General features: G+C 45.0%; 1 protein-coding gene across 1 annotated transcript in view; it reads right to left on the bottom strand.

Annotated features, from left to right (window-relative positions):
• The window catches only part of TBXAS1 (thromboxane A synthase 1), a 155,689-nt gene that overhangs the window by 60,397 nt on the left and 79,962 nt on the right, over positions 1-15,330 (bottom strand). Inside the window, exon 5 of the mRNA XM_049643045.1 lies at positions 12,679-12,795. Within this exon, the coding sequence (XP_049499002.1) occupies positions 12,679-12,795 (117 nt within the window). The remainder of the gene's footprint in view (positions 1-12,678; positions 12,796-15,330) is intronic.

The raw sequence follows: 15,330 nt of genomic DNA, 5'->3' as shown, positions 1-15,330 counted from the left end.
TAAACTTGGTGGTACAAGTGAACTCTATTTTAATAAAATCCCATATACCAAAATTTCTCTTAGATTTGTTTTAGAGGAATAAGAACATGGTAAAAACAAAAATACTGTTTGAAAGGAAGTCCTTTTAGATATCAAGCTTCCAGCTTCCTTAATGTAACAAAAATGGTATGCGACATAAAATACGGTTTCCACTTAACTCTTCAGAAGTGTGCCCTGTGTATAAAGAGGGGTCCATCCATACTGAATCCAGTTGTATGCTGGACAGTGCAAAGGGGGGCTGTCCCCACTGCCCACCATCGGTTCCTCTACGTGCTTGTAACTAGAATGCTTTGCGGCTGACTGGCATGATTGTAATTTTCTACCATGCTCTGCCTGCTTTTTTTTGCACTGAATGGATAATGACATTTTTATTTGGGTTAATGTGATATGAGATGGGGCATGTAATATGAAAAATGTTTTTAAAAAGCAATGCAGAGAAAATATTATAGGACAGTAGAGCATGATCTGTATGTTGGCCAATAGCCATCATTTCAGACTTTCTTCCTTGCATTATACACAAGTAGTTATGGAATATTCACTCTTACATGAGTTGCATACAAACAAAAGCTCTCTTTGATGGGCTTGCAATCATCTTCATACAATCCACAAGCCCAGCAGTTATTCCCGTAGATTTGCAGACAGGCAGGCATAGGTGGCTTGTGCAAACACACACGCACAGATGAACACACAATGCTATCGTCAGATCTTAATAAAAGATTCTCATTGGATTGTTACATTTCATCTTTGAAGGATAATGAGAAATTTTTATTTTTGTTTTTTCCCCCACATTTTTCACAATGCACATATGTTATACTTACCATCAGATAAAATATTAACGTTATTAGGTTTTAAAAGAAGGATTTCTTTTTGGGGATGACAGTCTAGCAGCCATACCCCCTGGGGGAAAGTTACCTGTTTTCCTTCTCTCACCTCTGTCTTTATTCTAGAAGATGCTGAGTGTATGGCTGGTCAGCTGTTTGGTAACTAGCAGTCACCATCAAGTGTAAAGTATCATCCTCAGCCTGGGAAAGAAATTGTTCAAGGAAGAAGTCCTTGCTCACCTGGGGTTGACTGTATGGTTAAATCATCCAGTTAAAAAAAAAAAGGATGGATATATATATATATATATATATATATCTCCATATATACATGTATACATATATGGATATATATACACACATATGGATATAGATATATATGGATATATCCATATATATATATGTGTGTGTGTGTGTGTGTATTTTTTTACTGACTATGTTTAGGGAATTCTGAGTCAAGGTATAGACAGAGGGCAATAGAGTTAATTCAAGAAGGTGGAGAGAGCTTTCTGAGTAGTCAAAAGAGAACTCGTGAGGTAATGACAAAGAAGGGGTAAGAAGTTCTCCTGCTCAAAGGCTTTCTTCTCTCCTTTTAGGTGATCCCCAGAATTTCATCACTGGAGTGTCCTTCTTTGAGGCTGAGATGCTGACCTTGTTAAATACACTTGACCCTGGGAGAGCAAATACTCAAAGCCTCTGCCAATTATCAGATTTCCTCTCCTTGGCACTTTTTACTTGTGTGACCTTGGGCAAATTGCTTAACTTTATTGAGTCTGTTTCTTCATCTGCAAAATGGGAATAATTAGACCTCCCTTGAAGAGTTTGATAGAGATCATATACATAAAAGGCTTGGCCCTAGAAGGTAGGTTGGCTGTCCTCTTGAGGACCCCCATGATCCCAGACCGGTTTGGATACCTGGCAACATTTTCTCTCCTCTTATTCCTCATAGACAGTGCCACATCTGATCCACCTGTTCTGGCCTCACCATGTTAATATCACTTCCTTGTATCATGTTTATCTCCCCACTGACTATTCTAATTCAGGCTTTGCCACCTGTCACCTGGAATACGGCTGTCATCCTGCTTCTTAAGAACAAAGCGGTGGAAGCATCTTTGTAATCTTAGTACTTTGTGTAGTGCCTGACACATAGGTGTACTAAAAAAAAAATTTTTTTAAGAGCCTCCCAGACTCCTTTCTTTTCACTTTTCAATCCATTCTGTACTCAACACCAGATTGGTCTAATGAAAATACTTGCTGAGGTGCCTGGGTGGCTCAGTTGGTTAAATGTCCGACTTTGGCTCAGATCATAATCTTCACAGCTTGTGGGTTCAAGCCCTGCGTCAGGCTCTGTACTGACAGCCCAGAGCCAGAAGCCTTCTTTGGATTCTGTGTCCCTCTCTCATTCTGCTCCCCCCACCCCCCCGCTCATGCTCTGTCTCTCTCTCTTTCTCTCTCTCTCTCTCAAGAATAAACATTAAAAGATTCTTTTCAAAAAAGAAAATACTTGTTATTATCTAAGTATCTCAATTGGCTGAAGGACAAAGAACAAGCTACTTATCCTATTTTCCAAAGCCCACCAAGAATGGAATCCTGCCAATAACTATGGTTGTAAGATTAGCAGATCTTCCCCCAGTCAAGCCTTCAGATGAGATCACAGCCCAGGCCAACAGCTTGATTACTACATAGAGACACCCTGAAAGAGAGGTGTCTGGCTAATCCATGCCAGATTCCTGACCCACAGAAACCACGAGCTAATAAAGTTTTGTTGTTTTAAGCTGCTAAGCTTTGGTTGGGGTAATTTGTTACACAGCAATAGATAATACACTCTCCATGTCACCTTCTTGTGGCCACTCTTGTATATTGTCACGTACTATTGAAGTTGTCAGTATTCTGTCAGGAATGAACTCAGTGCAACACATTCAGTTGAGTATCTAGAAGTATCTATGTGATGGCAGATTGACTGAATACTCATTGAGCGCCTTGACATAGAAGGAACATTCATCAACTGAAGAGCTCTATCTTAGTTTAAATGCAGTGCTGTTTGCTGGGAGCTGGCCCTTGTGAAAGACCGTGTACCCGTGTTGGTTCTACCTCTTACTTTCGGCAAGTCATTTGAATCTCTCTGAACTGGGGTCCTCATCCCCAAATGAGGGGCCAGTTGAAATGCACTCTGAAGTCCCTTTCCATGGACATTCTAGGATTTGAAGGCGGTCACTAAGCATCAGATTAAGAAAGTGACTTAGAGACCATGGAAAGAACAGGCAACTTCCTAGTTGGGCACAGTAGAGGGTTGGATCCATGAGCCCCCTACTTGCTCCACTTCCGTAAGAAAGTCTTTTTGTATTTCTTTGATGCACTGACTTCACAATTACATAAAGACCTAAATCTGGTTATTTTTATGCTCCAATGATTTAGTAAAAGTGGGAATTAGAAATCCAGATCCTCTGACTTCTGGCTTGTTGCCTTTTCCTCCAAAATCAGAATCCGCATTCCCTTTATTCCTCAGTCTGTTTGTTTCTAGGTTATAATTTCACTTCATGCAGCTATGATGCCATGAACTTGGAAAACAAATAAATACCATTAAGCCTTCAGAGCCCTGGAAGTTTGGAAAACAGAGTTGGCCTGAGTGCTAGGGAAGACCCATTTCCTGAGCAAGGAGAGGGAAGGAGACGGTCCTTCTGCATTGCCTTTTTTTTTTTTTTAATGTTTATTTATTTTTGCAAGAGAGAGAGCACGAGAGCTTGTGCACACACACATGAGTGCACAAGTAGGAGAAGGGCAGAGAGGGGGGGGAGACAGAGGATCCAAAGCAGGCTCTTCACCGAGAGTGGAGAGCAGGATGCAGGGCTCGAACTCACATACCAGATCATGACCTGAGCCGGAGTCGGATGCTTCACTGACACTCTGGCACCGCACTCCTGCATTATCTTATGCTTCAAACTGAGATGACCCCCATACCTCGATGGTGTATAGGCGGGGTGACTCATTTGTCTACATATGAAGAGGGATTCTGAAAAAAGCCCTGAGATCAAAATACGGCCCTTGGGAGCTGTCCCCCTGGGGCCATGGAAAGGGGACACTCCAGAGGTCTGACTTGTAGCTGTCCTCATCTGCTCCACAAGTGTCTGTCGCACGGGTCCAGGGGAAGTCTCTTTCCTTAGTCCCTCCCTTTCAAGTACCTAATAGCTCCTCACTCTCCAGTGAAGCTCGCACCAAACACGCCCCGGGCACAGAACTGTCGGTGCCTCAACCTACTTCTCCAGTTTTCTCTCATGTACTGTGTGTTCCAGCCAATTTGTACTCCTCTGTTCCCTGAACACATCCTGTACTTTTCATCCAGATGCCTTTGTTCCTGTAGCTCATTCCACTTGCAATGCACCTTCTCCCTCTGTCGAAACTCCGTCGAATCTTCAGGACTCACTTCCAATGCTACCCCTTGCCCCCCAGAGTGGCTTCTGATGCTCCAAAGAGGATGTGAACTCTGTCACTGTTTTCCATACTTGGTAATCATGTAGGAATATGCCCTTGTTGCCCTTCTGCATTGTAAACCCCTTAAAGACGGGAACTAATAAACCTTCATTGAATTTTATAAATTTAATGTTTCGTTCTATTTGGCACTCTCAGACCTGCGGGCAGTGCTGTTTTGGAACTGATGTCAGAGGGGGACTTTTCTAAATAAATAAGGGTCAGCTCATGGGGATGGGAGATGGTATTTGAGCATATTGTTGGCTTCAAACATGAAAAGATTAATACCTTAAAGTGCTTTAAACGGGTGGCTAACATGTAAAATTAATACCAGTTAACAAAACTTATCTCCTTTTGCCATCTAGATATTAAAAACATCCACAACTTATTTTTATGCAGAATTTCCTGCTGCTAAGTATCAGCTCTAGCCATCTAGGTGAATAATCAAGTGTCATTTCTAATAAGTCAGCGGTTCCTGTCAAGAGTTGTGACCAATTAGAACTCACCCCGATGAGGAGGTGGCTGCTGGTGTTGCCAAGCAACAGCCAAGCTGGGAGGCACATTTAGATGCTCGGTTAGATTTAACCAGTGGCAAGTCAGAGTGACATTATGATTCTGGCAAAGGAAAGCCAAATTATAGCCCAGGATGGGGTACCCGTGATGAGGAGTGTGTTTTCTTTTAAATGCAAATGGAAAAGGAACATTTTAACCAGAATTTAAGCAGTCCATCATTATACTGATTTTAATTAGGAGATTAGGTGTCAGTGGAATACAACTGTGTTGAAAGATAATGGTCTCTTGCTGCTAGATAAATACCCAGACATTCTGCAAAATGGGCAACTGGTCAGGCAGGGACAAGGTCTTTTTGGACTCCGAAGTATTTATTGCCACAGCCACACTTGGTTATAATGACTTTCATTTTTATTGTTTGAAAAGATTAAGAAATAAAAGCAAATATTAAAAATAGACTGCTGCAGGCTCATGCAGCCGAGAGAAAGCTGCTTGCTGCAACATTACTGGAAGCCTGGGTCCTGTCCTAGAAGCCCTCATGCATGATCATCCAGAGAGTGTACGGTGAAAATTTAAAGGCCAAACTAAACCATGATGAAGACTGTAATTCTGTGAAGCCTTTGCACTGAAATGATCGTAGCTATGCATTTACTCATAAGCTGGCTATATCAACTTAAATTTTTTAAAATTGTAGTCATTCTGGAGTAATATGTCTTCTCCAAGGCAGGAGAGGCCTGGAGGGAATAATAACCACATCTGCCTCCGCCTTTAAGATTCATACATTATTGACTGTGCCTTCCTGACAGGAAACATCTGGATGAAAGTGAAAAATTAGGCAGAGAGCTGGATTCTCAGCGACTGTGAGAGATACCAGCCTTCCCTGTCGGTCTGGCTTTTCTTTAACTGAGTCCCTATCCACAGAGATATGATTGGCTCATTTAGTGTTGAGTGACACGCCCAGCCTAGCTCAGGCTGTCATGCCTGAAGCTTCCAGGTCTCCTGTATCTGCTCAGTCACCATCAGCTTAGTTTTGTGGGTGAATGAGGCAATAACCATCACTTCTACAGTGCTTTGAGGACTGAGAAGACACAAGCCACCACATTGGGTTGCATCCGTGGTCCAACCAATTTGGAGCCACTTAAAAATGGCCGCCCTCATGGATTCTACCACCAAAGTCACAGCGCCCCGTGGCCTCATTTCTCTCAGTAGTTGACTTTGATGTTAACGACCCATGCTTTCACCTACTAAAAACTTAACTAAAACTTAAGCCCAGAACAAGATTAAACAGATTTCTTCACTGCAGATCTCTCCCAACCTGTTAATATGTTAAGGTAGATAGCAAATCGCTCAGAAGATGGTTTGCAGTGTTTTCCGGAATTGTATGACCACGGGTCCTGTCAAACCCTTTTCCTCAGTAGTAATTCATAGCTTGAAAGTTCATTATCATAGAAGTATGGTCTTGATGCTTTTCTCTTAAATGTATTATTTTATACTTTCTTGGTTACACTGAAAGCTAGCTGCCACTTTTGTGTTGACTTACACAATCTTAGAAGAATGTTGGAAACTTACTCTAATTGATGTGATATTTCTAAAATCAGAAGAGCTTAGAGGAATATACAAATGTGTAGATTTCATGGTGTGCTCCCTCTTTCAGATGAATTACAAAATTCAAAAATAAAATTAGTGCTAACCTCGGTCCCCAGGGAATCCCCCTTATTTATATTTTTCCCTCAGAGGAGAATTAATTTAGTCCCAGTTTTGTTTCTTAAAATTAAATCTATTTACTTCCTGACCCATAATAAAGTTTTACACAACCCCAGGGTTACTCATTAATAGTCTTTGGGAAAGAATCTAGCACAAGACTCTAAAAATCTCAATAAATCTACTGGTTGCCCTTTTTAAAAACTTAATCTTTTAGGGGACAGGGTGAAAACTCTGGCAGGTCAGCTGGGCAAGATGTTCTCTAATAAAAAAAAATCCTTTGTTTCCTCAGCGGTGCTCAGCAGTCCTGTAACTTAAACCTCAATAGCGTGGCTGTCACTGGACTATATGATTTCGGTGGCCTTTTTTTTCTGGAATCAGGGATGCAGCAACTAAATTTTCACCAGTTCTGCATCTTTCTGTGTTACCCCTAGCCTTAAGCCAAAACCCAATCTTCTTTTAAGTAAAAATATGGCTTCATGATATAATGCTGATTCTAAAATAACTTTCAAGCGTTGCTGACCCATGCTGCCTAATATGCACGCAGATAAAGACGGTGCCATCTAGAGCCTTTGAATATTAATGACACTTCCAGACACAGGTAGTAAAGGACTCAGACCACCAAGGTGCTAAAGGAGAAAAGCCTCAGAATTCCAAGGGAAAGCAAATCTTTATTTCAAGAATAAATTCTGAAGTTTGATAATAAAAGTCCCCAAGCTACTTACAAATTCAGAAAGGAATGGAGATATTGATATTTCAAAGCTATTTCAGGGAAAACTGACTCAGATGCCCATAAACCGAGTGGAGAGCAGGCTCGGGTCTGTTGTCCGAGCCTCTCTTATTATTGTCTCCGCCCCTCCACCCCATGTCCTTCTGTGCCTCGTTCTCCTCTCTGTGTCTCTGTGGCCTGTTTTTTCTGTTTCTGCATGTATATGCTCGTGACTCCAAAGAGAAAGCCAACGATTTGCCTCCTCCCCTTATTTAATTTTTCCTTGATAAAACTATTTCCTTTTATTTTTCTTTTATCTTAGTCTCAACATATATCCTTCAGTAGAAAGCTTCCTGACTCTGATTCTTCATTCATCCATCCATTCATTCATCCAGCAAATCATTACTGAGTGCCTGTTCTGTGCCTAGTGCAATGCAGTTAGCAATAAAGAAAAGAGAAGTAAAGTAAATGGACTGTTCACTGGCAATAGCACTACAGAGAAAAATAAACAAAGCAGGGAAGGGCATAGAGAGTTCTGGGGCCCAGCTCCTGCAAGTCTGGGGAAGCCCTGAGTCTGAGATGGTCAGGCAAGGGACCAAGAGGAAGACTCACACCAGTGCTTTCCACTCTCTTACCAGAATTGTGCCAGGGAACTTGTAAAACATACAGGTTCTCAGTCACCCTTAGACATTCTCATTCTGTAGGTCCTAGGGTGGCTAGAGTTATGTATTTTTTAAAAAATGTTTATTTATTTATTTTGAGAGAGCGGGAAGGAGAGCGACGTAGGGGCAGAGAGAGAGAGAGGGAGAGAGAGAAGCCAAGCAGGCTCCGTGCTGCCAGCACAGAGCCCGTCACAGGGCTGGGACTCCAGAACCGTGAGATCATGACCTGAGCCTAAACCAAGAGTCGGACGCCTAACTGACTGAGCCACCAAGGTGCCCCTAGAATTAAGTATTTTAACAAGGATCCTAGGTGATTCTGGTGCAGCCCTTGGTCACACAGGTTTGAGGACCAGTGACATAGAGAGCAAAGGCCAGTGGGAGGTTAAGGTCCAGAGAATGCATCCAGAAACTTAGAGGGTTAGTTTGGTTAACTATTGGTTAACCCAAACTATTGGTTAACTCAGTATTTTACTGGCTACATGCAATAAAGGTGACTCACTTATGCTGGGCAAGGAGGCAGTCAGGGGCACTAAAGTCTGGTACCCTGCCCTCCTCCCCTCCTTCTCCACCCATCTTCCCCAGGATAAAAACCCACCCCCTTGTCATATCCTCCATCCTGTCTACAACCTGGTGTAGAGTGATGCTCCACGCTCAGAGCCCCAAATCTTGCTCTTTGGATTCCAAAGGAACCTCCCTTTGAAATTAGGAAAACTCTTTTCTCTCCCGAGACTGTTTAACTTCCAAGACCCCTGTCCCAATAGGACTCGAGAAAGCCTGATCTGCTGTTCAAGACTGAGCACCGACCTCCTTGTTCTGGAAGGCACCCCCTTCCTCCTTCGGGAGCAACAGGCACCATTGACTCAGTGCAGGAAAGAAAATCACAGGGCGTGTGATTTAATGTTTGAAAATATTATCTTTGTCACCTATTTTTTCATCCTGGCGTTCCTCTCTATTTCAGCAGCGCTGAACACCTCTGGCCGCTCCTTGCTCCTTGCTCCTTGCAATGCATTTCCCTTCCACTTTCTCCTGGACTCGCAGGCTTTTCTTCCCGAGGCTTATTTGTAGGTGTCTCCTCCGCCCTGCACTTAGATATGGTTCTCCCCACCACCCTCTTCTCTTCCTAGGTAGACTGCATGCACTCGGGGGGTGAGCTCGCCCATGTCTGTGTTTTTGAGGACCATCTTTCCTGCCGTTCTCTCCTGAGCTCCAGATCTGCAGTCAACAACTTGCTGATGCATCTATTTAGATGCCCCACCCCCCACCAAGAACCTTAAATTCGGTCTAAATGCTCCAGAGGTGGGGAGAAGGAGGTCTACTGCTGCCACTGGAATGGCATCCTTTCTAATGGAAACCCAAGAACTTAAAGTATATTAAGTGGAAAGAAGGTTTTCAATAGAGTTAAGTTGACTGGGAGTGTATGTTAAGTAATGGGGTAGAATGGAAGCAAACCCCAGGGAATCCGGTCTGTGAAGTTTCTTCCCCCTGGGGGCACCTGGGTGGCTCAGTTGGCTAAGCATCCAACCCTTGATCTCGGCTCACATCGTGATCTCACGGTTTGTGAGTTCAAGCCCCGTGTCTGGGTTCTGCACTGACAGCAGTGAGCCTGCTTGGGATTCTGTTTCTCCCTAGCTCTGCCCCTCCCCAGCTCGTGCTCTTGCGTGTTCAGGCACGCTCTCTCTCTCTCTCTCTCTCTCTCAAAATAAACTTAAAAAAAAAAAAAAAAGAAATTTCTTCCTCTCCCCCTCTTCTCCCACCTCCGGCTCCCTCTGCCTCCCTCCCTGTCATTTATGACCTCCCTCCTTCCCCTAGGTACCTCAGTGCAGTAAAACACTTGAAGGAACTCTATTTTCTGCACCTAATTCAGGTTCTGAGAATTTGATTTCTGAACCAGGAGGAGAAAATGCTTTGGATCCCAGGAGCATGGAGGTTGTTTGCGAAATGACATCATATCCATTTCTGGAGTATACTCTATAAGGTGCTAAAGAAATCTAGACCTTGAAAAAAACATTCGGATTTATTTGTTTTCCCCAAAGAAACATAGCTTAAATCTGTCAAGAAAACTTTTTTTCCCTTTCTTGAAGCTTCCTTTAAAAAAAAAAAAAATCTGGTATCCTTCATCATTTTCTTTTTAACAAATGATGAGATTCCGCATCCAAATCACCTGCCAAATCACCTTTTCCTAAAATAAAGAAGTGTGCTGCCACACGTTTGAGCTAGTGATGTCCACCCATGATTTACCTACTTCTCGTTCCTTCCTCTACTGTTGGTTAACTCAGTACTTTACTGGCTACACGTAATAAAGGTGACTCTCCCTCCACCTGTTTGGGTGGTCAAAACACTGCTTTGCAAATTTTATTTATTTTTATGAAAAAAGTTTTTTTTTTTAACTTTTTTTTTGTTTTTGAGACACAGAGCACGAACAGGAGAGGGGGAGAGAGAGAGGGGGACACAGAATCCGAAGCAGGCTCGAGGCTGTCAGCACAGAGCCCGACGCCGGGCATGGGCTCGAACCCCCGAACTGTGAGATCGTGCCCTGAGCTGATGCTTAATCGACTTAACCAACGCTTAATCGACGGAGGCACTCAGGCACCCCAGCTGTGCAAGTTTTGAAGGAGCAGGCCCTTTCTTCAAACAGATCCTCACCTGAGTCTCAGTCTCTCACCCAGCCGGAGTGTGGAGCAGGGCCCATTGCTTCAGCTGAGGGGAGACCTCCCCTCCCTGTGTTTCCTTTCGGGGAACTTCCACAAGGTGGGGGCTCCCAGCGCTGGCTTCACATCGGAATCACCCCGGGAGTTGCAAAGCCTCAGACCCAGACTGCATTCCAAGCCAGGCCAATTGAATCGGAATGTCTAGACGTGGGACCCAGACACCAATGGTTTTGGAAGCTCCCAGGTGATTCCCATGTGCCCACGAGGCTGAGGAGGGCGGTGTCTCCTGCTCTCCACACCCTCCCTTGCCAGACTGGGAGCTGGGAGGAAGGGACTGAGTGTGAATGGGCAGCCGTCGGAATCTGGCTCCCGTGTGCTTTTCTGCCCTCCTGCCGGTAAGGCTGCAGCGTCCCCGTCCGGGTGAACTCCTGGCAGGCCCAAGTGACCAGATGGCAGAGCTACGTTTCTCAAAGGGCATACCGGTAAGAAAGGAGAGATTTGTATGTCCTCTGTGGGAAATGTGTTTCCATACCTCAGCTGGTTCCAAACTTAGGCAGAAAACACAGAAGTGTTGCTCCTGAGCCCCCTAGGTTTCCAACATAACCCCCACGTGCTCCCCTTCCCCCTGCCCTCCAGATAGCCCCTGGGACAGTCCCACGGAGCCTTAGGACAGTGTTCAAAAATCACACATAGGGTAGAGGAGCCGGGCAGAGAGGTTAAGCGTATTCAGGAGCTGGATTAGGATGTTGGCTCCGACTTACAAGCCGTGTGACGTGCTCACAAAACTTCATCTCTCTGTGCCTCAGTTTCCTTATCTGTGAAATGAGGGTGCTCGTAATCGTATTTACGTCAAAGGGATGTGGTAAAGATTAAGCGTGTTAATATACATGGGAAGCTCTCAGAGTGGTGCTGGCACAGCTAAAAGCTTGGTGGGCTTTAGCTGGTGCTATATGAGCTCAGCTCACCCTCTGCCCTCAAATACCAAAGGCTGTGTGGAAACACAAAACCTCACTGAACGTGGGCAGGACCACTGGTTTCTGAGTGAGTTATATTGGATGGGATTAGTTGTGAAGTATGGGACCTCTCCTCTCCCTGGGGGCGGGGCTTTAGAAGATTTCTAGGAATTAATCAGGACTGTACGGATGAGCATCTTGTGATTAAGAGCAGCTTTCACTTAGTGAACTGAAGACAGGCCACTCTGAGCCCAGGTTTTCTGGAACAGCTAGACATGGTGGATGAGTCTGGAAGGACACTTGCTTTGGAGTTGCCCGGGGCACTTGGGACTCTGACTGAGGCAGTCCCTGAGTGCTTCACATCAGAAGGGTTCAAGTGCACAGTCCCGAGTTCTTACAAAATTCAGAGCAGACACCGAAGCCGCACCAGCAATTGAGAGGCCATCAGTGAAGATCAAGTGTGACAGAACTTGGCCAAGAGGCAGGACAGACAGCCCGAAGAAAAGGGCGGGTCTGTGGCGCGGGGGGGGGGGGGGGGAAGAGGGAGCCCAGAGTTTGAGAGCTGGTAGCATGTTGTGGATGCCCCCTGGTCCACTGACTTGGCCCCCAAGGTTAACCTGGGCATGCCTGCGTGCCTAGAGTTCACTCCTCCCCAGTGATCCGCGGCCACCTCTTCCCTATTTCTGACTGGACTCACAGCTCACCTGTGTTTCAACCTGTTCTCTGGTTCCTTGCTGTGTAAGAGGTGTTTCACCGTTCAGATGCATCCGCATCACCTGGGAGTTTATTAGAAATGCAGAATCTCAGACCTGCTGAGTCAGAATCTGCATTTTAACAAGATCCCCAGGTGATCTCTCTGACCTGGAAGCATGAGAGGGCCCTCCTCCGGTTTTCTCCTGGGCGCCCCCAAAATGCCTGGGGCAGAGTCTTGGGACTTCACAGGAGTGCCTGTAGACTCACAATTGCTTCGCAGCAATTGGAGATGGGGGAGGCTGGACAAATGGAAGACACTCGGACACATGCCCTGCAGCATAGGAGGCCCCAGTGGGCAGGGCATTTTAATGCACCTTCTGGACAAGTGATGTGGTGTGAACCAGCGCTCCGTCACCATTTGGAGAGAAGAAACCTCTTTCGGGGAGGGGGTGGGGTGAGTCTGCTTTTCCCGCGTCTTACCTCATTGAGCTTCTCAGGACTGAAAGCAGAAGTCAGGACACTTCTGACCTCTTCCCACCTTTTGTCACGTAAAAACAGGACGCTGTCCATTACGGGTTTGGACTCCAAGCCAGACACCTGAGGACAACAAGCAGAAGATTAGGACACAAGGGAGCCAAAGACACCTTGGTGGCAACACAAGTCTATTGTAAACACTTGGGTTAAAGTCCACCAGTGACCAACAAATTAGGAGATTTCTCTGGCAAGGACGCAGAGGAAGCATGCGAAGCCTCATGGATAACGATGTAAAGGTTCATGGCTGAGGGCCTGGAGGCTGCAGATGGGTGGGCTCTGTCACAGTGCGGTCACTACTGTACAAACAACTCAGCAACTTCTACGTGTTGTGCATTCCCCCTGCTGAGTGAGGGTTCCCCTAGGACCCTACAGAAGGCTTCTCAGAGACGGGCTAGTCTTTCCTGGGGTTGAGTTTCACGTCTGAACTTTGTGGTGAGGGGTTTTGTGTGGCTGGATTGGTCAGGTTGGGCTGGGAGTTGACGGACTCATGTCTCTGGGTCTTTGGCGATGTGTATGTAGAGCAAGAGAGAACGTGGGGAGCATGGGGGGAGGGAAAGGGAAAACAATCTTTCAGAGGCATGTCCCAATGGAGCCGCTTCTAAGAGAACACCTGTCATGTTTCCCAGTTCTTCTATTCATCCATCCATTCATTTTTTTTTCACTCAGCAAACATTTGTTGTGTCTAATGTGCAAGGAGTTGGCTACTCAGTGTTGAATAAAGAAGACATTGTGGGGCACTTGGGTGGCTCGGTTGCTTAAGCGTCTGACTTTGGCTCAGGTCATGATCTCGCGGTTCGTGGGTTCGAGCCCCACCTCGGGTTCTGTGCTGACAGCTCAGAGCCTGGAGCCTGTTTTAAGTGCTATGTCTCCCCCTCTCTCTGCCCCTCCTCTACTCATGCTCTGTCTCCCTCTCCTTCTCTCTCTCTCTCTTTCTCTCTCAAAAATAAACATTGAAAAAAAAAAAAGATATTGCACTGACCCTCTTGGAGTTGATAGTCTACTTGGGATGCAGACAGTAAGCCTCTGAACTAACAAATATGCATGTCATGAGAAAGAAGTAGGACAAGGCTAGAAAATGATAGGTGCCTGACTGGCTAGGAAGGCTTCTCAGTGGAGGAGATATTCAAGCTGAGTCCGAAAGCATGCAAAACACAAGGTCTCTTCACTCTTCTCCCCAGGCCGATCTGTTCCATTTTGAAATCAGCTACTCCTACCCAAGTCATCAAAACTGGGGTCCCTGCAGCTGGTCAGAGTGCACCCAGACCCAGGGCTGTGGGGTACAGGAAGACAGGGGGATTGGAAGACCTGGTACTCTTTGGAACAATGTGTGAGGGACAGTTTTTGCTATTTCTTTTCACTGTTTTGTAGTTGAAATATGAAGCCAGCCATCATAATTCAAAAGCCTCGTAAAAGCTCGTGTTTAGAGGAAAATTATAATTTTCTGATAAAATATGAACATTCAAAATAAGCTATAAAACATAACTGCAAAAGTATCCAGGAGGGGATTTAATTATATATTAGAACAAAGTTGCTGAGATACTTCTCTGCAGAGAAATGCCTCTCTCTGTTTAGAATGAAACTCTAGGAGTACCATGGCCATTCTACAGAATTAGTACCTTCATGGAATTTGGGGAACATAATCCATTTGTTTGGGTTCTGGAGTCAAAGAAGGAAAATTTACATATTGGCAAACATCCAGTCCTGGGCCATGTTACATGAAATAAAGCATCTCATTCCAAGGAGAGCTGGGTGGTTTCTGGGGTTTGATGAAACAGAATAAATTAGAGATAAGAGCAATGGTTGATTGGATTTTGCATCTATCCTTCAGACCCAAGGAATGGATCCATGAGATTTTTTTTTTTTTTTTTTTTTTTTTATCGTGCATCTAGAGGACCAATCTGGTCTTCCGTGCAACTTGTCCATGTTGTCCTCAGATATGTCCCTTGTCAGCTTGCCTGCCAGTGCTCTCCTCTTGGCCCAGAACTGCCATTAGAATTCTCCATTTTGTGATGGAAAATTTCAGGGCCTTGGTTAGAGTAATGTTTTGGTTTCTAGAGATGATGCTGTAATAGGGAGAGCAGCCGATTGGTCGTTTCAGGAGAGCCATGGGATGGTGAGGGGACAGTCTGACAGATTTTGGAACATGTAGTTGGAAACAGAAGACTTGGAAGATCAGAGAGTGTGCTTAGGATGCACTGAAAAACTACTTATCAAATACGTATTATGTGGAAGAGGAAATTTAGGTGGTTTTTGGTGACCTTGAGAGGTGGAGGTGGGTTCCATACTGGAAGTGATGGGGGAAATTCCAACTTTCTAAAGGAGCACTTCTGAACAGTCAGAAGTCAGAATTATTCCAAGATAAAATAACCTGCTTTGAGCGATGAGCTCCCATTGCTGGTGACCGTAATCCATTTTTTAGAAATTCTGCACAAGAGGCTTGAGTGTCAAGGGGGGATTGGTCTAAACGATGCTTAAGAATTGTTCCAACCCTGAGGCTTCATCTCCAGGGGGCCCCTGCAGGCTGTTTTTTGATTTTTAGTTTGCCTACACACACACACACACACACACACACACACACACACACACACACACACACAC

Source organism: Panthera uncia, chromosome A2 (assembly GCF_023721935.1).
Source record: "Panthera uncia isolate 11264 chromosome A2, Puncia_PCG_1.0, whole genome shotgun sequence".
In the NCBI taxonomy this organism is placed as follows: Eukaryota; Metazoa; Chordata; class Mammalia; order Carnivora; family Felidae; genus Panthera; species Panthera uncia.
This window is presented reverse-complemented; position numbering and strand designations above follow the sequence as displayed.